This window comes from Barbatula barbatula (assembly GCF_947034865.1).
Source record: "Barbatula barbatula genome assembly, chromosome: 15".
NCBI classification, from domain to species: domain Eukaryota; kingdom Metazoa; phylum Chordata; class Actinopteri; order Cypriniformes; family Nemacheilidae; genus Barbatula; species Barbatula barbatula.
Genome location: NC_136778.1, coordinates 10,926,103 through 10,952,972, shown reverse-complemented (window position 1 = coordinate 10,952,972; position 26,870 = coordinate 10,926,103). Strand labels below are relative to the sequence as shown.

The 26,870-nt window shown below is 38.1% G+C and overlaps 1 protein-coding gene across 2 annotated transcripts in view; it reads right to left on the bottom strand.

The window, feature by feature from the left end:
- bach2b (BTB and CNC homology 1, basic leucine zipper transcription factor 2b) overlaps window positions 1-26,870 on the bottom strand; it is a 77,680-nt gene that overhangs the window by 19,307 nt on the left and 31,503 nt on the right. For both annotated transcript variants that reach the window (XM_079474354.1, XM_079474353.1), the window contains exon 2: window positions 5,630-5,884. In XM_079474354.1, the coding sequence (XP_079330480.1) occupies window positions 5,630-5,872 (243 nt within the window). In that variant the 5' untranslated portion in view covers window positions 5,873-5,884. The remainder of the gene's footprint in view (window positions 1-5,629; window positions 5,885-26,870) is intronic.

Sequence of the window (26,870 nt, the reverse complement as noted above, 5' to 3'; positions counted from 1 at the left end):
GTACCATAAGCCAAATTATTCTCTCCGCATCTGGAGGATCAGGGTTTTGTAAACATGGTGAGGTATGAGGTCCAGTTCGAAACAATGCGATATGGAACTCTCCTCCCCCTAAACCCCACGGAAGAGCAGTTTCACAAAGCTTTTGTGCTTTGAGGAACAACTATTTTGCACTTCACTCTAATCATTTCATGCACTCCAAAAAAAAAAACGAGCGCACAATATACTTTATTAATATGAAGGAATTTTCCATATTCATTTATTACTGTTGTTTTACCTTTATTTTACATTTTGCACTGCATTAAATTACATTTAGCATTAACGGAAATGTCTGTAAAATATGGAAAATGTACTGGTCATTTTGTGCCAGTACTTTGTCCGCTTTTTTAACAGGATTTTTATACAGTGTGTGGTTGCTGTTCACAACTGGCTCCACGTGGAAGCCTGTAAACTTTATAACAGGAGGTGGTTTGAGGTCACTGTACAGACTAGTGCTGAATCAGACTCACAGAGACAGACGTCCACAAACATACACACACAGACCGACGCTGGCTGTCTAAAGCAATGCTGAATCACAATGACACATACGGAGTGCACAGCTGTAAAGACTCAAGAATATACACAGATGCACGCACAGACAAATACCCCAATCGTTGGAGTAAAGTTCACTCAACTTCGCTAGTGCTCTATAATACTCCTTTAAATTGTATTTGGAGGAAACCGAATCAATTATAAAACACGTGCCTTTTTCGATTGAACGATGTTTCAATGTGTTGATGGTTTGAATCAATAAACCAAATGTATTGCTGTATAGCATTCCACCTCTGGGTGTTTATTCATTCTTCTAAGTCTATCATCAGTTACTACTTACATAGAGTCCTAAGTGATGATTTTATTACATGACATGTTAAAAGCAACTCATGAATGCACGAATCAGTGCGAACGAAAGAAAACAGAGAGAAAAAGTGATGAAAACACCACAGCTTTTGGGAGGCACCAGAAACAAGACTAAAAAAAAGCAGAGGTTAAAACGCCATAGCAAATTATGTGATTAAGAAATTATAATAGACGAAACAGGTGGTGAATCAGCTTTCTCTGGAAATTACTGTCACACTGTATACTGTTTGTGTTGAACGGTGTCTTATCCACAGATGGAGAGACGAAGGAAGAGAGAGAGAGTGGCACCTACTGTAAACTAACATCTGGGACAGAGATATACAGTAAGCTGACAGACATACCACTTTGACGAACTATTCAACATTCAAGGTGTTGACAAAACTCATTTTAAAGTTGGTAATAAAATTCGTAACTCTCATTAGTATGATTTTGTACGATCTTGTTCATACATTTTAGAATGATCTGCTTTTGCGCCAGTGACATTAGGTTAGGGGTGGGGCTTCACTTTTGCGTTTTCCGAATAATCATACGTTTTTGTACGATTCACATCGTACGAATTGATGCAAATTTGCTACATCGTAAAACAGTTATTAATTACTGTGAAATCAGGTAGGCGGTTCTCTTCTAATGGGGTGCCACCTAATAATGGATTGTAGGTCCGTCCTCATATGGTTGTGGCCACCAAGGCTATGATAAATGCAAACAAAAGAGATGATAAAAGGAAGAGACTTTTACTGTAAAGTTCAGCGTCTGATTAAACTTCTCAACATTTTAATGCAAATTCATCCATGAACTGTTAATATGGCAGATACTTTGAGAACATTGTGAAATTTCCTGTTGAGCCCGTGTCATTTCAACAATTTTCGTACTGTTGACATGGGCACATTTCCATGTTTCTTTTGTACTGTTTTGGTATTTTACTGTACATTATTTCTAATTCCAAAGTTGGTTTCTACATTTAGGATACAATATATTTTGGTACTGAGCAATACCCAATGAGAATCCTTGAACTACTGTTGCGGTTAATTCTCCTAATGATTGTGGCTGAAGGGCATCCAAGTTCATCATCTGATGACAAAAATCACACACTTCTGACAGAATAACCAGATCAACCTGCATCCCACACATGACATACAACCAATATCTATGCAGCATCCCTTTAAGACATTAATTATATTTGTGGTAAATTCCAACCCAGTATCTTGGCAGTTCGTGGCATACACGAAAGTTGGAAATCTATTTATTCGTGTTCATGGATAAGAATATAATTTTTTTTTGTGTCAGTGAGCACAACCTTTTTTTAATGTCACTCAGCATGACTTTCTTTTTGTGTCACTCAGTACGACTGCCTTTAAATACACAGACTGCGTGTGTATTTGAATTTATATATTTATAACCTGATATCATAAGTCAAGTTCATATTTTAGGATGTGACCAACACCTTACTTGACCCCAAACCCTAAAATCACAGACGCAAAGGCAAATTTAGCTAAAAACGTGAGTTTCACAAAACGGTAAAACAACGATAAATGGCTTCCCTAAGCCCCATTAAATATCGCACATTAAAATACATTCGATTGAAAGTCGTACCGACTGACACGAAAAAGAGGGAAATTTGTATATTTAATACATTACAGTTCGTGACAATGTCACAAATTCCTGTGAGATAGTGTTGTAAATTCAGGTACACAGCAAAGCACAGACCAGAATGTCTTTATGCAATCTTTTAGTATTGGAATGCTGGGGATCTAATACCGGGTTTCTTCCATTGCTGTGGGAGGGTGAGGGGGAGGCTGTTTTTCTGTCACTCTTCATGATCTGATTCTCAACAAAGAGCCGATTAAGAGCCTCTCTCTCTCTCTCTCTCTCTCTCCTCAACATTCGCTGCCTAACACAGATGATGTCACTAACCCAATGCAGTCCCCACAGTTAACAATAACAAGGTCATCTGGGAGGGGGTGGGATGGATGTGGGGGGTTGCGAAGGGAAAGAGAGGTGGGGTGCTCTTTGTTTCATCTGCAGTGGATTTTTTTTCATTCACCAAACCCACCCGCACACCCCCACCAGTGATTATGCCCCCCATATTCTTATTCATGGTCAGTTTCCGTACATGAAACATAGGGGGCGATCTTCAACAGTGGTGAGGCAATCCCTGGCCGCTGAGCTGATATCGGGCTCTAATAAAGGACACCACTTCATGTGTATACACAGCACAAGTCTATATAAAGCAGATGCATGCCTTAAATTAACACAAAGTAACAAAACTAAATCAACTATTAGAATGCAGTCCCTGGAAATGAAAGGAACTGCTATGATTATTTGTGTAGTTAAATACAAAAATGTGTAACGCAAAGTATATTTTCAGAATGAGTGAAAAGAAAAAGTTCTGGATCTCACTTAATACTGTAATGTTCATTTTTGTTCCATACTGTCCATCACAGTTGAAATCTAGACTTTTAAAATCTGCATAAACCATTAGACCGTACTTTGATCATATCTGGAACAGAGTTAACATTTACCAATACGACGCCTAAAGTAAGTGGCAGTAATGCACATTCTCTCACATCAGAGGTGACGACAGGCAAACTCTTATTTTAAATACGTGAACAATATAATTCCCACTCTCATTCGCACTCACACCTGCGACATGTGAACTCATGAATAATTCACGAAGACAAGAAGTGAATAAATGTCGCGTTTCATTTAGTTGTCTTCCACTCATTAAAAAAAGAATATATTTATATATACTTTAGACATCAAAGAATGACATCAAGCCAATACTTTTTAACAGGCTATGACAGACGATGGCCCACAGTAAACCACATCAAACAAGCATCCCTCCTCCGAGCATGTTCACGTATGTGTTCACAAGGGAGTGTGATGGTGAATGAACGAGTGGGGTGTGAACACATGACCGGAGGTGTTTAGATGTGACATTACACCTCTGTGGAAAACTCATAGCTCGGAAAGCAGAGGTGTGTTCGAGTGTGCATTTCTGCGTCTGTGTGTGCTGGTTGCAAATTCACAACATGCCCTTCAGCCATTGTTAATTGTTCAATTCTGTTAAAACTCCTATCAGCAGTCACCTTGCTTTAACGTGCCCAGAGGCATTATATGCAATGTGATCTTATCCGATACTGAACACATCTGTCAGAAGTCAGTTTGCTAAACAGAATGTTTGTCACTAAAGATAAGAATCAACATTTGTCGATATTAGCCTACAAGTTATTACAAGTTCACGTGGCCCGGACAAATAGCGACAAAGAGATAGCGGAGTGGTTGTAAACCGCAACCCCTCCCTTTCGAAGGACTTATGACTAAGATATGATATCTTTCATTATGAGTTATGTATATAATATCGCATTTCTGTCAATAGATCCAGGAAAAAAATGCATATCGGACCTTTATAATACAGAAATAATACAGAGGCTCCATGAACCGCCATTTCTGTGACAAAACTGTTCCATGGATGTTTACAGAGTTGACGCAACTCTCTCTCAATGGCTCTGAATATCCCCCCTCCCTTAAACCATCCTAGATGTACAGTATATGACATTGTTTCTTCTGATGAACAGAAACAATTTAATTTCTAATAAAATGCCATAATTTTGCCTTCTTACACTGTATCCTAAATGTTGAAGTTCCAAAAAGCAAATACTGTACATCCATTATTAAAAAATGCATTTGACTCAAGTGGGTGAATAAATGTCTTGAGCTTATTGAGCTAAACTGAAACCAAATCAAACACATAACAGGCGCTAATTATGGTGACACATAAGAAACCTCGAATGTCATTGGTTCCTGGATGTCTTGTGACTAGCTGTCATCAGATAGGCCAGAACTAATGAGATTTTACAGACGTGCCGCCAGAAATTTGTGGTGGTATACGTGTTCATCTAAAGAAAGGAAGTCATAAAGATCTGGGATGATATGAGGCTGACTAAATGACGAGCGAATTTTCATATTTAAGTGTGTTGTTGGTGCATTGAGAATGTCATAGTTCTAAATATTGTAAAACTAACAGCCTTTTGAAAAACCATTAGAATGTTTAAAATGTTGTCGATTGATCGATCTAAATATTTTAATGAATTTTTCTGTCTGTAATATCTTTAGATTTTTATGCAAACATCCTTGTGACTACATTGACATAAACTTTGAATGTGCATCAGTGTCAATTTTCAATGTCATCAAAACACTAAGAAGCTACTTTATAAATCAAGTGCCATTCCATTAACACATTTTTATTACTTTATTGAAGTCGAAATATATCATGTCGTGAAAGCACCCCCTTATCAGGAACTCTTAAAAAACCTTGCACCTCAAAGCTAGAACGATTGAAATGCAACAGATGTAAATGTATTAAATGTGCGCGTTGGGCTGTGGCAGACAGCTTGTTAAAGTGTGAGAGTGTATATTTGACAGACTGAGTTTCTGCTCATTAAGATGGGCATAATGATGGTCGCTGCCATATGGTAGGTAGTTAAATGATGAATGGTGATTATAGGCCTGCTGTAATCTCATACACCTCATGCATACACAACAACATAAAGTCACAAAGGGCCAAGCAACATCTTATTGAAAGCTTGATTTCTATATCTACCCTATCATGCTGGTAGGCCCGCCCACCATGAACTCTCATTGATTCAAAATCTCCCTGTTTGTCTTTGATTGTGCAACACTATGGACAGGCAAAATAAACATGCATGAATATGCAAAAGTCTGTGTGCATCCTCACCTCCTCCGGCATGCTGAGAACCAGCTCATTGTCATTTTGGGTGGCGAACCCCTGTAGGAAGTACTCGCTGCAGGCGGCTAAAACAGCTCTGTGCGCGCGGAACTCCTTCCCCTCCACCAGCACGGTGACATCACAGAGCAGGCCCTGCTTCCGCTGCTCATTCAGACCCAGCAGGATGTTGGTACAGTGCACCGTTGACTCATACACGTACATGGGAGCTTCAGACTTCTCATCCACGGACATACCGCTCACACCCTGTGCAAAAAGAGAGACAGACCAGGAGATGTTATGACAAATTCTGTCACCTGGATAACGCTGCTATAATTCTGGGAATGTGACTGCACGTACAATGCTCACAAACCTGTTGTGTTATAAAATGGGTCCAAAACAACACAATTGCAGAGCATATACAGTTACTGGCAGAACTGAACCTTGCTGGTTGTTTGTGATTGAAAAGTTAATAAAAGCTGCATTCAAACTCTATACAACTCTTTACAAACCAAGTGGCTATAGCTGTAAACGTATATTTGTATTGCTTACATTACAACAGGAAAATGTAATGTGCTATTAATCGATTCCTAAATAAATGTTTATACAAATGCACACATATACATGTGAATAGGAAATATTTACATAAACATATACATTTATATTTAAATATAATTTACATTATGTATATACACATGACTCATATTTCTTGAATATACCGTATACATTTATGTTTGTGTATTAATATAAACGTATAAAGATACAGGCCACACACACACACACACACGTATATATATATATATATATATATAAAATGAAAACAAAAATTTATTTTGGAATCGATTAATCGTGATTAATCGATCTGACAGCACTACTAGAAATGTTTTTAAAAGGTATCATGTCACTGGGGTATCATGACTTCATCCATAATGCAGATGAAAAATAAAACCAATAAATAAACCGATCATGCTAAGGATAGAAACAAATTACTGAATACAAATTTGATTACAAAACCGTTTCATGGCAAGCGAGATCCTCAATTCATCTGGCAGGTCAGTTGTGGCAAAAAGTGAATATTAGACCCTAACTACAAGATTCAGCTATCTCACCATGACCACCTCCTCAAACATCTCACCCACAGCAAGCGAACGCACAAAGCCATGAGCAAAAACAAAGCCCCAAACCTCCCACACGATCTATGTGGGGATCAGCTGTCGTCATTCGCACTCGCTCATATAACATACACCCCCATGTAAACAGGTGCAGATTCACACTTCAGACAATGATCCCATCCACACACGCAGCGGTAGATTAGCCGCACGTCGTGCCATCTCGAGAGGGTGATTTAGCCGTCAAAGCGACAGAGTCAATGCTATTGGTTCTTACGCAGAAGATGAGAGATGCTGCCTGGTGTAAATGATATTCAGACCTACAGTTTTAAAGATGACCTTAATCTCCTTTTCTTTCACTTCACCCATCAAAGCGGATCAACCGGTGCACATGTGATTAGAGACTTAAGTGTCCATGAAATTCTGGATCTCCTCTCCGTGCACAAACGCATACCCCAGGCCGTCCATCAGGACCCTTTGACAATCGCTCTTCACAATGACTCTGACACGTTTAATCTCACCAGCCAGGGCTGACTGAGAGCAGGGATTCTCGCTGGAGAAGGCGGATGGGATGCTTTTCGGCTGCCAAGCGAACATCGCTCTCCTCGATTAGCATTCAGCCCCGTCTGTGATTTGAATAAGTGCAGATTGAATATGACGATGAGTCAGGAACAGAGCTCAGCGTTTCACGACATGAAAGCACAATGTTCAGATCCTCTTAAGCAATTGTATTTGCAGCGTTGCCAGTGTGTGCATATGCTCTAAATACAAACCAGACCTGGTAAATTCTTTCACTTTAAAAGGAATATTTCACACAAAAATGAATACTCGTTCATTATGTCGTTATTTATTCACCCTCATGTCCTTCAAAACCTTTACATGACATAAAAAACAAATGCATTTTGGAAAATGTCTTGGGGGAAAAAATGTCCAAGTCAATGGGGGCCAATGTTGTTTGGTTACCAACATTCTTCAAAAAATCTTAATTTGTGTTTTGTAGAAGTCATGAAGGTTTGGAATGACATGAGGGTGAGTAAACAATAAAATAATTTTCATTTTTGGTTGAACTATCCCCTTCGGAGTAGGACTTGAGGGGGAAAACACAGCAAGAGAATCCCAGACAGAGAAAGGATGCTTAAGCTCTGAATCAGGATGATTTTAATTGCTTTGGAAATGAAACAATCTCTACTTTCAGCCTCTGCCAGCCGTCTTCTCCACAACACACTAAGCCGTTTAAGTTGTCCGGGTCAACTTCTGCTCACAGAATGATCAGTGCATGACTAAACAATTCCTACAGAGCCTCAGTCTCAGCCAAGATGCTCTTTCCATCTCTCCTGAAGCCAGGACTGGCCCGTATGCCTCTCTGTGGTAAGGAGCCCCTCCCTGCTCCACACAACCACCACTGACTGCACCTTAGGCAATTCGACGCCACAGAGACACAGGCCTGAAATTTCTTACCCTTGTCATCTTGATTTAACTCCTGACTGGGCAAAGAAAGTGCTTTGCGCTCTCCACGCAGACGACGCTTTCGGTCCTTTGTAGCTCTGCTCCATCCGAGGCAGGTTGCGTGTGGTGGTTTACCTTGGTAGCGGATTCAATCGGAGCGAGTCTGTAAAAGCTGTGAGCCTTGACTGAGGGTTGACGGTTTATTGCTGACTGAATTAAAATGTGGAAATAGAAAGTCGTCCTCGGTCATTGGAACTGGCTGTGTGCAAATGGAAACTCCTCGACCAAGAGAATGGAACCAGTGGGCCAGGCACCTCCCTCTCTTTCAATCTCTCTCTCTCTCTCTCTCACTTGCTCTCAGAGAAAATCAAACCATGCAGCATGTGGGTTCAGAGATTCTATACTACATACTGTGTGTGTGTGTGTGTGTGTGTGTGTGTGTGTGTGTGTGCGTGTGTGTGTGTGTGTGTGTGCGTGCGCACATACGTGCATGTGTGGGAGGTAGACTGTGGTTTCCATGAAAAAGGAGAAAACGAAGACAAAGGCAGGTAGAATCGGGCTGTATCGCATTCAAATAACCATCTATATGAATGAACCAAGCTAACAAAAGGTTGTTCTAAGAACGTTCCTAACGTTTATGAAATATTTATAACATTTCCAAAATTACAGAATGTAATGTTCCACGCTAAAAACAGGACATTTTCAATGTTTTCATAAAGTTTGGAAAACAAACTTTTGTTAGCTGGGAAAGTACAACTCCATTTAATAGGGCGGCGATTTTATTTTCGAAATATGACTTTTGATTCACAATAACATCTGTATAAACAACCAACACCGGCTTTTCTCAGCAAATATTGGCACTGCATGTGTGATAGATGTTTTTTAGATATGTTCAATCAGCATATCAAGTACATTTTTGCATGCATATGCAATAAAAGCTGCAATTTTCGCACATGACACCAACATTATTAAACTCATCTTTACTCGAATCGGGAGATTTTGAGACATCTGGAACCGAGTCGAGACAGACATTGTTTTCAACCCGTGAGGACAAATTAAAGCTCAACATTCCCAGACATTTACAGCAACAGTCCAACTGGTCACTCCAATGCTTGTTTTTGATTTTGTTTCTTTTCCTCGCTCTAAATATGTTTTCCCTGCTGCCTTTGGAGCATAATGACTTGTCTTCCAAGAATAATGTTTCCAGATGTGGTTGCAAGGTTCTGAAGATTCCAAACACACTATTTCAGAATTGGAATGTGCTTTCTTTCCACGCCGGGGTTTTCAGATGTGTGCATTTCGTACCGGAGAGAAAGGGATGATGCGTACGCGCACAAACTCGAGTCGCCACTAATTACTAGTCTCGGCCGTGTTACAGATTAGAGATGCAAGAGAATCTTGCTTCTTCTAGGCTTTTCTTCCGTTCCTTTTTACTTTTTTCCACACAGACCTTTCTCAATCTTGTTAACCGTGGCAACTAGATGGTTTTGCGAGGAACACTCCCACACGCATCAAAAGCGGAGCTCAGTGATGGGTTTTCGACAGCTGTCGCTGGTTATCTACTTAAAATGCTCAAGGGGCTGTAGAACTGAGACTTATATGAAACCAGAGGCTTAGACCCAAAGGACAATATTGGATGATTGTATATTCAACTTCATATAAATGCGATGCAAAATCGGTTCAATGAAGGTTATTATAAACAAGAACAAAACAAAAATATCTACACAATGTATTGATATGATAAGAATGCGTCAACCCCTGTCTCATCTAAGTGATTAAACTGTATGTTGAACTATAGCCCTGTTTTTGTCCTCCATTTTTTTCTCTCTTCATCTTTCGCCGGCTTTCGACCAGCCTGTTATATTTCCAGAAATATCAGACACTGACCCGATGTCCTCATAATTTGTACTTGCAGGAGTCCTTATGCAAAGATGCTCTGCACCGGTTTGTACCAGTGACCTCAGATTTCAGACGGCTTCACTGCAGACCCTAAAAATAAAGCAACCCACAAGGGGCCTTCTTTACAGCTTCACTATGCATGAAAAGCAGAGCGGGCGGATCCATGCCTGTGGACCTTTAAACCAGTTTAAACTGTCTTGGAAAATGTGTTTGACAGATCGAGAAACAGAAGCTAGTGAAAGTGATAGTGTGAAACGCAGTGCCGTTGAAAAAGCACACTACGCGGGGGGCCTGGCGTGGTGGTTTGGGTGAATGACAGCGCATGATGTGCTTTGTGGTGTGTGTCCTCTGTGCTGCTGAGTGGAGCATTTCTGACAGAACAAAGCTGCGTACACTGCTACACTGACAGAAACACTCAACTCACCCGTGGCTAGCTCAACACATAAACTTTACCAAAATGTATCCAAAATCACTTTTTTACAACAATTTGGCGAAGGCAGTAAACTTCCAGATGATGTTATTACTCAGAGGTTCAAATTTGCTATGAGAATTAAAAAAACAGGCAAAAATGAGGATTGGTAGCATTGATATCATTGTTATGCAGAATTAAGTATCGTGAGGAAAGACACTCCGCATCCAGTGTGGACAAAATGTTAAACTATAATGGGTTCTATTGTCATTTGTCGTGTTGCGTCCGGTGTGGACACAGTGTGAGAGAATGCAAAGATGCATGAAAACTATTCTATCATATATTCATTTGCGAACTGATCCTTGTTGTTTTGAGCAGTTTGTCCTTTTCAACTTTCTGCAATAAAAACCAATGTTAGCATTTGAAATAAAAAAAAAACTGAATAAAAAAATGATAAGCAATAGTAAATTCAGAAAAACTTAAAATCAAATTGGCGGGTCTCTTATTTTGTCTGCTGTATATTTGAATATTATTTTCTTTTTATATTTTTTGTTTATATTAGCGTTTATATTTTATAGATTTTATATATTTAGTTGAAGATGCTGTATGTTAGTACTCAGAGCTCCTGAAACCACAATAAATTTCACTAAAATGTGTGTGTGTGTACTTGGTAAATAAAACTCGAATTTAGCAAGGGAAAACAGCAAATAAGATAGATTTACATATCAAAGCTTAGACAAATTTGGTCTTAAAATAATACGATAAGAAGCACAGTTTAACACAGTTAATATCTTTTCTGAACCTCAGAAGAGGTTAACGTGGTCTTCATCTCGAGAGAATAATACTGTAAGCATTTGATCTTGATTTAATATCATTACAGTGAGAACTGTTTTTTCCTTCTATGGTCATTTTAAATAAAACACCTAAAAAGACAAATAATGGGATTTCAAAATATTGAAAGCCTTGAAGTACTTGGTAGTGGTGGCAATAGAAATTATGTATCGTCACTCAATCATCAAACATTTTACTAAGAGATATTATCGTTTGTTTTAAGATTGATCTATTCTACCGCACAAACAGCAAACAAGCGCAGATACTCCCACAGCTAACAGCTAACAGACTGCAGAATCATTACCAACTCTTGTTTACTATTATTGCAGAAGCACTTGTCATCCATTTACTTTATGCTAATATGTTCACCAAATCCAAACAGTACAACCCATGTTTACGTTCAGCTCTCCATTTAGTGAATGTACAGATGAACTATGTAATGACTTTAAAGTGATGACACAAATCGACAAAACAAATCGTTTGACAGCTTCGCCTCCCATCAGTAATATTGGCTGTTAACTGTTAAAAGCCCATTTCAGAGCGCACAAACACACATGCAGAGAAAGACACACGCAATCTCATACACAAGCGTGTTGTGTTTTGTCAGTGTCATGCATGCCGTACATTTTCTTTGGACCTCTGACACTAAAACATGACTTACTGGTTCAATCCACTTCAGCTCTGTTAGATATAAATCATCACTCTCTATGACGAATCCTGTTATTCCCAACACACACAGACAAAAGTGCACACTCACTAATGCAGCTCTCTGTGGGATTCAATGATAATAATGGACATTCGGAAGACTTTTTATAGTGTTGATCCGCAGCCAATTGTTACAGTGTTGGACTTTGGTTGTGAGATTTAAAAGCTCTCTTGATATTTGTATCTTAAAAGGTAGGAATCGAGTTATAGTAAATATCTTTAGTTACATAAGGGTGTGTGTAAAGAAGCATCTGAAATGAGAAAAACGCCTCTGCTTTGTTCGAAACAGTTATTCACAGATGAAAGATTTATATGTGACATACCGGATGTTCTCGCATGTAATGGTCTAGTAAGAAGACAAGTGTTGTTATTCTTGACCATTAGGATTGATTTTTGCTCACAAAACAATCTTGACTACAGTAAATGGTACTACAAGTAAATGGTACTTGAGTCATTGAAAGGGAAGTCTTACTGGCACTCAACAAGCACTAAGTAAACTTGTCTAAAGAAGATCAGCCATGTGCTTTCTTTGTGCCAGTTGTTCACTGCACCATGTGCACCAAATTACTTTCAGTAAAAGATCCCAAAAGCAAAGAAATTGCTTTGGAATGAAACAATTGTTAAAACATTGAGTAGAGGGATAAAAATGAATGTGGATTGTTTAGCTAAGTTAATGTGATTTTGTTAAGTTTAATGAGAAATGTTTCCGCTTATATTGAACTACTGAGTTTGATTGCAGAGTTGGCAAATCGAAGCGCATTTTGTGATATTATTGCAATATCTCCTTAAACTCGGATGGAAGAATGTGATTTCGGAAGCGTTTTTTCCTTAATATCAAACAGAAAAGATTTCATTCGCTCTCCATTTAATTTCGCCACCTATGAGAAACAACAGAAATAAAAAAGATCTCATTACAGAGATTTAATTTGTGATACTTCTTTTTATAGGGGATGTAGATCTATCTAGACTCGTCTCCAAAATTGGTTGGCGATACCGACTTGAGGTAATGACAAACTAATAATCTTATTCAGTGATAAGCGTGAGTATAAAGTGTGATGTTAACCCATTGGATGCAGCTGGAATAACAAAATTCCACTAAAGCGGCCCAATTTGAAATTGGTGCTCGACCAAAAACAAACCATATCGAAAAAACATCTTTAAAAAAGTCAGCACGGCAAAGCTTAAAAAATATAAAAAAAATTATAGGCTTTGACAAACTGTGTAACGTCTACTAAAAATAGTTGATATGTTTATGTTATGTGCTTTGTGAAAACCTATTTCATTTTGTTTGATACGTTTGGAGCTTTGGTCTGCCAACTTTTCATACGGGATATTTTTTGGTGCATCTGGAATAAACAAGTTTAGCCGAGTGAGTTCTGTCTAAACTGTCCCAGGAGAACATTTGTGTCTTTTGTCTATTTATCGGATATACATACACTTCCACAGGTATTAAAATAATATCTATGTTTTATTATTTAAAAAATTCATGAGCCTGTTAGGGTTGCCTGTTATTCGCTACATGTGCTGCAATATAAACAAACACATTGGCAAATGTATCATCAGGAGGCCTGTATACAGACTCCACCAGATGTTTTTAATTAGGCTTAATAATAAATGAGGATATTCATTTTCCCTCATACTTCTACTGACTAAGGCAAAATCTGTTTGGGAGGCAAACAAATGAAGTTATTAAATGGAAAATATTGTTGCTTACTTTCTAGATGCTGGAACGTTTTAGATCGCTCTTGTGAAGACCAAGTTGCATAGAATGATTTAAAAAAAACAGACAAACTACATTTTTTTTTCAAAACCCATAAATGTTTTGTGATATTATCATGTTGTGATTGTGTTAGTTAGCTGTATTTTTTAGTTATAATTACAAAATCAAAACAACCCAACTGCAATTTAATTGATATGAATGGAAATGCACAATGCATTTTTTTAAATAGTTAAAAACAGAGTTATAAATATATAATAAGCATATCCTACTTTACCTGATGCATGTCAAATTTCCAAATATTAATATTCTCTTTCTTCACATTAACTGTATATGCACAGATTCTCAGCCTTGCACAATCATACGAGTAATGAGATCTAGTTACAAATTAATTGGTTTCATAAACATATATTTTTTAAGTGCGATTTTCTTAATGGAAAGTAATTATAGTTCCGAATGCTAACTGCATATCTATGATTCATAATCATGCCTCATCAGTGCCAACAGAATCAGTCTATCATTTCTCTATTTGCCTCTCCTACACAGTTAAGAGCAGTTAAGAGGAATGCACCTTTTTCTTTCTTAAATGTCAAGAGATATTACTTACTCGCTTCTCTTTACCAACAAGAGCAGAGAATTTCCACTTTCCCACTGAATTTGTTTCAATTTCATCATTTGTGCAAAAGCTAAAGTCAACATTTTGTGTGGGTGCATAGCTTTAGATGCGTGACGCTCACATCCAAGATATTGGTCCATTCTTCTTGAACTCAACCCATACAGTTATGCATATGTTTTGCTCACACAAGACTCGACTACAAAGGAAGCACTCTTGTGTTTTGTTTTCACTGTTTGTTGATGTACATAAGGGCCAGAAACACATTTTTGGCATGATGTTATGGGCATCATGTGCAATTTTCAATGTTTTAGAAGCATTTCATTTCTTTCGCACTTTCGTAACTGCCCCAAATCCTCCCATCTTTCGAACTTTTTACAAAATCCCCTGACACTACCCGTCACTTTCCCCTCACTTTCTTTCACCGGCCATCATCATTATAGACCTAATAATAATCTTTCACAGAACAATTAACTTCTATTCCGTCCTTGTATGAGACCACGGGGAGTATCATCCCCAATAAATCTACTTGAGAACTAATTAAAGCTCTTTTAAATATGACTGGGTCTTGACACAATAATTTATAAATGATCACGGAATGAAGTCGGCACTGCGTACCTCAACGAACACCTACCGCCTGCGAGCAGAGGTGAATGGGTTTACGCTTTGTGCGACAGGAAGTTAGCATTTAGCATTACGGAAGAGGTCTAAAGGGGTCATGGTGGCATTACATCAAACTAGAGTGTATATGTAGGTCAAAGGCAGAAGCACCCCCAAACAGTGACAAGAGGAACTATGTTTGGTGAAAGTGTAAGAAACCAAAGCGACTCTAGTCTTTGTCTTCCGCTCCAGACAACACCCTTCTTTCTGTATTACTAACCGGATGCCGGTATGTGATTTACATGAATATGACACATACTGACGGAGAGACAAAATGAGAGATGGGAGACATTAAGGTTAATGCTGTGTTTTAGCTGACTAGATGGTGAAAATAAAATAAACTAAAGGGTAGGAAGAACGGATTTTTCTTTAGTTTTTAATTGGGGATTTCCAGTTCTGCCACAGACTGATAAGACACTAGCGGCCGTGTGCGCAAGAACCAGATTGTCTTGATTGTATAAAAGCGCAGAATGCTGGCTAACCTTTTCAGCTTAATCATAAAGGTTACCCCAAAAACATTCCCTTAAATTAAACAATGGTGGTACCCATTGACTCGCACTGGTTTTGTGTGCATACGATAGACGTGGATGGGTTACGCCGTTGCTCGGTTTCTGACATTCTTCAAAAAAGCTTCTTTTGTGTTCTGCAGAAGAAAGAAAGTCATAGGTTTGACAAGAGGACGAATAAATGATGACAAAACTGTCCTTTTAGGGTGAACTGTCCCTTTAACAGAAAAGCACTTATTTTGTCTATCACTGATCTGAGAACACGTTCACATTTATGATGACCTGAGATAAGATCTAGCTGGTTCAAACCACGGAGATAACATGCGTGGTGACGAAGTAAATTAGATTGTGACATCAAATGCAAAACTGTTTGATGCAGGCATCCCATAATGCCCGAAGAGGACTTGACATGAGTTCTTTTGTGCTGAATACACAATTTGATGTTATCAGAGCTCATTTCAGTCATACTTTAAGTATCAGATTCAAACAAACCCGACTGTGTAGTTTCACAACTGTCGGCCGCAGAAGACGTAATAAGGATATTTTACGTAATTGAGGTCCACTTTATGACCTCATTGCAGATTAAAATCACACATCTTGTTTAAAATTTTGCTTTAAGATTGCATCAAAACCACCGGTACTAGGCAACTATACCACGCTCATATTAACTAAATATAATTAATATATATTTAAACAGATCTGAGCATATTTTAATTTGGCTTTCATGTAAAATGTATACACAACATTTGGCAACGGACAATTTACTCATCAAAGATTTACAATAAGGAAAAAAACAAAAAGAATCATTTTGTAATCGGATCATAACTCCCTGAATTCACGACGTGCCCAAAGATATCGTCATAAAAAGCACAATTTCAAGTGAAAAGATTTGGCATTGCATGTGTTAAGTTCAAGGCACAAACACGAAGCCGTGTCTGCGTTCATTAAGCCGGTCTCAATCTCCAAATGGATCCAAGTGGCTCTCGCCCAGACAGAAATCAATAGTATTGTCTGCCTTTGCGTCACCCCAAGGGAGAGGAAAACCTATGCATCATCCCTTTCTCGCTCTCTTTCCTGGAGTACACTGAGAGGTTGTTAATTATTCATGACTGGAGCTGCCAGCTGTGTGTGTGAGTGTGACTTATTCTCAATGGAAAATGTATTGGTGGCATGGCATTACTTGAGTTATTGTACAGCTGGGGTAGGCAGAAGCCGGCATCCCATCATCATCAATCTCTAACGGCCTGATGATCTGCATGTTGCAGACATATTACGCAGGTCAACAGAACAAAGACAACAAAGCAATATCACAGGTAGACAATAACACCGACCTTAAGACCTTGTTAACACCCTGCTATCCATCTCGTGTGGTCTGATCACAAGTGATTGTGGATAAACAAATATGTAAATTCAAAGTGCTTTGTGATTGGATTAGGCAAACCACAGTGGGAATGCTGTATGAGCCAAAGGACATACATCAGGGATACTAGTGATGGGATCACCCAAGACGGCTGTTAATACAAAGTGTGAAGAGCTAAAGTAATCATCTTTTGTCTGTGACTAATAAATTCTCTTTGTTCACTGAGGTAGGCACAGGCCGAAAACCTCACCAAATGAATCAATACTAAACACACACACATGAGATTAGCCCAATAGAAAAACAATTAGAGGGAAAAACATCGCCCTGACCTCTGCTTTGGATTGACAACGTGGTTTCTATAAAACAGCTATTATATAAAATATTCAGATTGCACCAACGGACAACCAAGAGGTTAAATTCTGCCATGCTCTGATCCTATTAGTTAACATCATATGAGAGCTATAACTTTAATGAGATTTAAATTGTTTTCCAAACGTTTTAAGAGCATTATGGCAAAAAGAGAAATTATACAGCATGCTTAGATCACATGCCCGTTACATTAGATCAAGCGTATGCGTACATCTACTGTAAAATGAAAGTATTCATGGTGTCGGTACGACCCAACCCAGCTTTCGTGAAATGTCTATACTCACAAAATTAAAAAGTTGGTATTGGTTTACGTGAAGTCCAAATATTATTATATTTAAGATCTATATTCTAAAACATATCTAAACTAGTAATTTGGGAATGTTTGGTAACACTTTATAATAAGGTTGTATTATGTTAACATTAATGCATAAGATAACATGAATTAACTATAAACAATGCTTCTACGGCATTTTTTTATCTTATTTCATGTTCATTTTTAGCATTTACTAATACATTTAAACAATAAAATGTTGTTAGTTAATTATTTAATGAATGAACTAACATGAATAGTTGAATTGACATGAACTAACATGAACAAAGATTCATACATGGTGAAAAACTAAATTGCTCATTGTTAGTTCATGTGTTTGTAAAGTTAACAAATATAACCTTTTTGTGAAGTGTGACATAATTTCTACATTTCAAATGTCCTTCTGCTCACCTTTAAATCACTGTAACGTCTAGCTCCTATTTATCTCACCGACCTACTCTCTCCCTATATCCCCTTGCGATCACTTCGATCATCTGAAGATAAATTGCTATGTGAACCAAGATTTCGCTTGTCATCTGGGGGAGGCAGATCTTTCTCTGTAATGGCTCCTCAACTTTGGAACTCATTGCCCCTAACTCTTAGAACAATTTCCACAACGCATGAGTTTAAGACAAACCTCAAAATGTACTGATTTGTGTTCTCTGCAATGACTGCTAGCACTGCTGATGTGGTATGCAATTGCAATTGCAGATGTAGTAACTGAGCACCTGTGTAATTTGTCTGTAGGATGGTCTATATGTGTCTTGCCACTGTCATTGTAAAGCGTCCTTAAGTTTGGGAAAGGGGCGATATAAATTAAACATTATTATCAGGCGACACTTTAGTATGGGGCCAATTTGCGCAATTAACAAACTATTAACTACGACTTTTCCCCAATAAACTCTTAATTTGTTGCTTATTATTAGTTAGTAAGTTAGTTGTTAGGTTAAGGTATTGGTATAGGGATGTAGAGTATGGTTATAAGTACTAATAAACACCCAATATGCCAATAATAGGCATGCTAATAACAACTAGTTAACAGTGAGAATTGCCCCCTATACTGAAGTGTTACCTATTATTATTATTATTAATAATATTATTATTAAATGTCAACATTTAAATGTTTCATTCTTTTATTTTTAAATTAACATTTTAATATCAATCAAACAGATCAAACATAAATACACGAAAACTTACATGATAATACCATTCTACTACTCTTGTCATAAACGTCTTCACAACAGCAAACACGAGCATCGTCGAAAACCACGTTACCTCTGAATGATGTCACAGCAAAACCATGTCAGTGCAAGGGATGATGGGATAGTTTGAAATTCCAATGATCAATAAAAACATTCCGAGCAAATAAGCAATATTCATGTTGTTTTAAATGCATGTAACCTATCTTTGAACTGCAGCGCACAATGACACAAGTGTACTGGCATCCAGGGGACTGATGGCTTGTAAGTGTGGGGGGTGGACGGGGTCACACATGCCAGAGTATTTTGAGTTGAGGATGATTAAATGTAGCTCGCATGAATCATGACTTCCCACATTGCGGGTCACAAAGCAGCATGAGTCATGAACAAGTCTTATATGGTCACAGACAGGGCTGGACGGGGCACAAACAGACCTCACAAGCTATATAAGTGAGGACCTCAAATACACACAATGGTTTGCATGACAAGATATGTTTTAGATTTGCAGTTCACTACACACTATACATTATTTAACGTGTAACTATTCACTATTTAATAGTTACATGTTAAATCACAAGTTATGATAAAACAATTGAACGTCTGACTGTCTTTGTTTTCTATTTATAATACACCATATTTTCCAAAACTAATGTAGTACAACCTGCTCAAGAGTAAATGTACAGTAGGTAACTGTGTACTCTGCCTTCTGACATATGCAAATGATGAACTAATAAAAATATTCCTGCGTTCACACAGTGTGTTTAGGATTGACGACCGTATTTACTAACAGGAACAGGTGTGACTCTTAAATTGTTGTTCTCTTCAAGAAGCAGCTCAAATATCTCTCCATTTCAAAGAATAACTAATGTTAAGCTTCTATTCTTGTGATATCTGTGAATAACCTGTAACCATAGTGACACTGACTAAAGTACTGTAAATATCAAAGAAAGGAACTTCCATAATACTGTTACGCATTTAACTCTGTCATTACATCTTATTTGATTTAGTTTGTTCATCCGTTCAATTCTAATAAACCAAGACCTAACGCTTTTTGAGTGTAGACCACAGCTTTTGAGTCAATCTGTTGTCCTTCGGAAACCTTGTATCTCCATTGTTTTTTATTTTTTAGCCATAAATCATAATTAATAGTCATTCTTTATGTTTGTTACATAAAGAACAACACTGTATTTAATCATTTAAAAAGTACAGCGTTTTTTCCATTTCCAGAAAAACAGCGAATTTGGACATCCAAGATTTCGGAAGGACAGCATTGATATGTAGCACAGGCCGACTATTGCACTGTATTAAATATGTGTCAGCTGTTGTCCCGTTCACATGGCACCGAGTTTAAACATCTGACTCAAATTGTCCTGAACATAAAAATAAGTTTGTATACATCACACATACGGATCTGACTTCTTCGAAAGCCACTTACAGCACAGGAGTTGCATTGTCTGTAATATTTGCGAAAATAAACATTGGTGCTACAGCCACACATGATGGTGCATGTTATTGAATCCTGTTTTCCCGGTCTTGTTTCTTGTCATATACCATGTATGTGTTCTGCAGTGTGAACTGAAGAAAAAACTGTGTTGATCTTACAAGTGGACATTCCACGTGCCCATATATAGCCTTGTCTGAGTATAGACGTCCTTTAGGCAGAAAAAAATGGTTGTCATATGTCTAAAACACAAAGAGAATCAAAACATCCTGTAACAATACTCCACGAGCACCTCCAGCAAATTCCTTCAAGTTTTTCGACATCTGCGCACGAGCACACACACACACACACACACACACACACACACACACACACATGCGGAGTCAGTAAGCTTTAGCCATATAATCCTTAAAACCAGCCCAATGCAGGTTTCTACTTCACAGTTCTGGCTTATGTTGACTTAACGTACCACAATATTTAGACAGCATGCTCAATAAAGACATTGTTTGTTTCAGACTAATCCATATTGTTTGATCTATTTTAATTTTATGGTGGAATAAATGCACTTTATCAGGCCACGTGATACAGTACACACCATCGACAGAAGCACAACCACTGCTAAATCAACAAACCCAGATTAGTGGTTAGATAAGTTATAAAACCGGTAACTGTTTTTGATGAAATCAATTCAACACATGAAATTATATTTTTTTGCAAAACAAACTTCAAGCCAACAGAGGAACTGTAGATTGATGGAAAATCTCCCCATAGGAAAGAACTGACACTTATGCCACCCACATCCGTACTTTCACAACATGCGTGTGCAACAAACCGTATAAAAATATTCTTGATAAACCAAAGGAAATTTAGGTTGATTTATCGAAGCTCAGGAGACTTAAAGCAGTCCATAAAGAAAACTAAACAAAAATTGAGACAAAGACCATTGTTGGCGTACAGTGAGAGTAGAGCGCTGATCATGATCATTGTAAAACTATAAATAAAAAGTAATTTTTTTGTATTGAGATCAGACTTTTGACATGTTAAGTCAAAATATTTTTCCGGACCTCTGCAAAAGTCACATGTGAGATCTCAGTTTGGTGTCCACCGATCACACTGAAGTCATACAATAACTGTTTCATTGATGTAAAAGCTACTTCCTGTTCTGCAAACTGTATTTAAAAACATTCTGCATTCATTCACAGCTCTATTCGTTCAAAAGGGAACTCTGGGTTTGTGTGAGGTTACAATTCTACAACAGTACAAATATAGTATACATACTGCTTATACTTGAGTAACATACAGAATGGGGGCTCTACTACTTGTGTTCAGAGTGCTTCAGACAGGTTACAAGGCAGAAATAGAGAATGGACTCCCTCGGGGTCAGCTGGCTTGCTGGCAGCCATGGTGACAAAATACTAAAAGCTAATATAAGCGTGTAGAGGAGAGTGTTCGCTAGCGCAAACACGTAACACACGCAAGTTTCCAAAACAACACGAGCTGTTCACCGTTCATGGGTCCAAGCTGCATGAGAGACGAGGCAAATATGGTAAAATAGAAAATAAAGGCATCATTTCTTCTAATCATCTTTAGACGACTAACCATAAAGAAACGTGCACCCAAAAATGTTACGTTTATGTCATTTATTTACCCTCATGTCACCTGTATGTGACAAAAGAAGATATTTAGAAAAATGTCTCAGTGGTTCTGTGTCTATATAATGGAATTCAATAGGGAAAATCAATGTTGTTTGTTTACCAACGTTCTTCAATTTATGTTTTGTGTTCTGCAAAAGAAAGAAACTCTTAATGGTTTAAAATGACAATCATGAAAGAATTGTCATTTTCAGGTGAACTATCCGTTTATAAAATGATTATTTAGCATATAAGGAAACTGTTATGTTCCTCTCAGGTAAGGCACAAGATCATAACCTTCATTTTTCCCCTCTTTAGCCCTGAATAATCTTTAGTTTGGTAGTGTGCGTGCAAGTGCATGTATCTTCCCTCAGATAAATCATAGTTGTAAAGGTTATGATCCCAAGTGTGCGCAACTGAGACTATTGCTGTGGGTTTGGGGTTAAACACATTTCAAGCTGACTCAGAACGAGAGACAAATACCTCTCTCTCTCTCTCTCTCTCTCTCTCTCTCTCAGACACACACACACAGTGGAAATATTCAGATCAGTCTAAACCTGTATAGTGTGTAACTGATGTCAGTCTGTGGGAGGTTCCTACCTACTTGTTGCTGTTTACAAGGTTTCCGTATGCGATCTGAATATTTGATGCTGATTTATTCAAAGATTTAGTATTTCATAATGTCTTTGATTCAGATTCTGGTGTCTTTGTAAGAGGCCCAAAAATAGAAGAGATATCTTGTCTTCTTTTCCACACCACCAAGCACACACACAGACACAAGCACACACAGCCTTCTAACAGTCTGTTTTACATCAATAAAGATACAGCAAGTGTTTTCATTATGCTGCAGAACATCCCTAGCCGACGAGTCACCGTAAAATCAATACAATTCGTGTGGAATATTGATTTCATCTTGATTCAAATACTGAATCTTAACATTGAACGATAGAGATCCAAATACTGATACCGATAATCGATCCAGAGATGAGGAATGGGCAAATCAGAAGATCTCAAGCGACACATTATCATCAACACTGTAAAAAGATTTCAGAAAGTGATTTAAAAAAAAGAGGCGACTTTATAAGAAATAGGAAGAAACAGTATCTTATTCATAAAGCACTTATGATATTAGCTGTGATTATCCACAATGTCATAATAAAATGATTCAGCAGGCTAGAGGAAGAGTCAGACTAGGGTTAGTCATTCAGTGGCAGGTGCAGTGCGGTGTGGATTAAACTCAATCTGGTACAGTTTGTTTCTGAGTCAATTGTTATGACTCAATACTACAGTGGGACAAATAAGCCCCTTATGTGAAGCCACGTTTTTTTCTGTAGTGAGACGCTTTCAAAAAAAGAACCAGCTGTTGTGAATGAGATCTTTTGAAATTGAGATTTGAGTAACTTGGTTCATATGGTGGGACAATGCAGACAGGCAGACCAACAGTAATGAAGAAAGAAAGAAAAAGTCAGAGAGACAGAAAAGACAGACACACAGACCGACAGACAGCAAATACAGACAAAACTTTATTCACAATCAACTCTTCAAACAGATAAATACATAAATAAGTAAACAAAGAAAGGAAAATTATATAAATTCATTACACCGCATCTTCTTAAAAGTTTACAAATCGCTTTTGATTTTACTAGCAATAAAAACATTCACGAGAATTTTGACTGATTTAATTCTCCATAATTTGAACGGAAGATTTTGTACATTAGTTTATAAAAGTACATAAAAGTATGAATAGCGGTTCTTATCTAAAACAGAAAAAAGCACAGTACAAAAGCAACATTCAGAACTAACTTCTGGATTTAGAACAGAAGACTTCACAGCAATGATGCCATGGACAAAGCAAGATAAACATACAAACTCTGTGCTAACTAAAATGCCCATCACTATTCTCTACCCAATATAGTAACAGCTCTTGCTAACATGGCCTTGTTGTGAAAACGCTCATGGAAGCGGTTTCTATTTGTAGGCCGGCAACACAGCAGTTCTGAAGACTCAATTGGAACATCTGAGGCTGCCCAGTCCAGCCTGACTTGACTGATCTAATTCTTTAAAAGACAAAGTATGCCTTGGCCAGAGATGCGGTTTAGCGTCATTACTCGTTTTGGGCCGTCTGTGGTCTTTCTGTTCCCACACGCTGGACACCAGCCTTCAATGCGGATCTGCACGTCTGGGTGCATCCCGAGGCTACGAGTGCGAGAGGCTTATGTTTCCGGCAGCGCCTGACCGAGGTCAGCCTCCCACAGGCCACAAATGACTCCCTCTCGCCCCGGGCAGACGGGCCCCCGCCTAGAGAACATCTACGCTTGTTTGTTTATGAGCCAGTGCTAAGTCCTGCTCTGCGTAAGCGACTATTTATAGCCGCTTTAATCCTTCAATGGACTTGTAATGGCTCAGACCGAAGAGATGAAAAAGCATAAATAATAATAATAATAGGTTGAGAAATGAGAAGAAAAAAACACGATCGCAAAAGGTTATCTGATCTTTCATCATATTCTTGCCATTTTTAGAAGGAGGTATTTTCCAAAGTCACGTCTGGATTAATAAAGGTGTCATATTTAGATTTATAGTCATATGATCTAACATATAACTATTTCAGGGATGATTACTATGTACAGGAACATGGTAAGCCACACTGGAAAGAGGTTTCGTCTGCTATAGAGAGTGGAGAATAAAATAAATAATTTATCCGTCTGTGTGGCATCCTGTCTGTCCAACTCGCATAACCCCGTCTGACTCGGCAGATACACACGACTGTTGAGCTGGCAAATCTGCACTTTTGTTTATTAAACAGGGATGTGAATTCCCTCTCTAGACATCAGCGGGGTTATTCCTAGATGGAGGAACGGAAGAAGAAAGCACCTTAACTCCCAAACGAAACATTGACTGCAACAGAACAGACTCTTAGGGAAATAACACACTTTCCTACATGAGATGACGATTCCAGATTGCTGGGGCTGCTATGTTAAAAATACACAACCTACAGATTTTTTGACGGCAAGAGGGGAGCAATCTTATAAAACGAAAACTTGTCATAATGAAGATCAGGAAAAAAACGTAATTCTATTACCATAAAGATGATGAGGAAATGCAGGTGACTCTTTATTGAGTGGAATGCATTCTCTGGGCTCTCACTGGACCCGAGTCAGACATCAGGCGGGTTAATGTATCTCTCTGATAAGAAACTGCTTAACTTAATGAAGAGATTGTGCAGAGTTATCCACTTGAGGTCAATACGAGGACTGTATTTCAATCCTCTGTAGCAACGTTGTGACATCACTGCACTACACTTGACCACTCTACACAGGAAGTGCTCCAGGACCTCGCTGCTAATAGTTTATTTTTGGCTATTTATATTGACATGTTGGTCATGTGTGTAATAAATGCCTAAACTAATGAAAAGATTTTGCTTAATTCAGCTGCAAAAAATTTGAAATAAAACTTTAGTTATGCCTTTTTTTAGTGCAGACACTTTTTGCCTTTAGGTCAACTTTTTAAACAATATTGAGAGAGGTCTGGGCTCTTCCTAGCATGTTTTTTATATTTAGAAAAACTAGTCCATTTCACAAACATTTATGTTAATCGAATTTTAGTTTTGTAATGGAAAACTGATATGTTAGCACTAACATATTTTTTATGCCAATCAAAGAACCCCATTCAGATCGCTCCCTAAAATCTGACTTCGCAAACGATTTAGTCTTCGGAGAGCTGTCAATCCAAATCTACCCCGATAAGAGTGGACTGCCCTTAAGTCCCGCCCACTCGCGAGCTATGTGCCAAAAATTTGAACGTAAACTAGAAGAGTGTAAAGGAAAACTCAAGCAGCAAATTCATAAACCATGATTTGCAAAAAGGAAACGTAGAAACGTGTTAAGATAAATACAGTTTATTTGAACTGAGTTTATTGTTTTAATTTTCTTAAAAGTTTGTGTTCATTTTTATTGGCCCCAAGATAGTCCCATACAAATATCAGAGATAAATGTACCCTTTCAGACAAAAAGGTTTGTGGCCATAAACTAAATGAAATATATGTGTAATCATACTAATAGCCATCACACCTATCATTACACAATATCAGTATATTACAGAGAGCAATTTGGAAAGAAATCTACGAATACAGTACATTTCCCACCCAGCTACATAACCCTGCTAATACAATCCTTTCACAGCTCTTTCTCCTTTCCCAGCTTGTGTGTGTGGTCATTCACAGCTGTCTCACTCTCTCCGCTCAATGTGTTTGCTTTCACAGACCTCTTCTGCACCGGCCATTGATTCTTTTTGTATGTGTGCAGCAGCATGACTGATGTCTCCCATGTGACGGAGGGAAAGATAAATGAACAGTAATAAGAAGCATAATGTATGGTATTCTCTTAATTCAGTTACATTACTACTGCGAATTTTGTAGCATCCACTACATAACACGCACAGCTATTTCTCATATCTGATCTCTTTAAAACCAAGCAGGCAAATCCGGTACCATACATTGTGGCAGCTTATAAAGGTGTGCAACAAGGTGGAAAGTGTGTATGTATACATACACTGTATGTGTTCATGTTAATATCAATTGAACAACAATGTTCAGTGTGGACCAACCCACTGAACGAATCACCATGCAGCGAGCTGCGCTTCTAATACTGTAATCACAGAGGCCGATAAAAGTACTTTCACAGCCCTCCACCTGCCAGCGGTCTTGAGCGATGAGTCACCAGGCATGCATCACCTCACTGAGAGTGACTCAGTTACAGCAAATTTGCAGGTCATTCGAGGAGACTGCTGATGCATGGCCGGTGTTTAAAAAGCCTGTGTATAACACAGACCCAAACTCACCCTCCCTTTCATAACAGCCTCAATAATAGACCCACAGGAACCTACCAAACTAAATGCCTGTTTATATAAAGAACAGTATCTAGAACAATAACTATTAGAGTTGATATCATTATGCTCTGCAGTTTCACATTTTAAATGCGCAAGCACTTTAAATGAAATGGGAGTCAGGTTGACAGTTAATGTTTTATCATTCATCGGCTGTGAAATTAGTA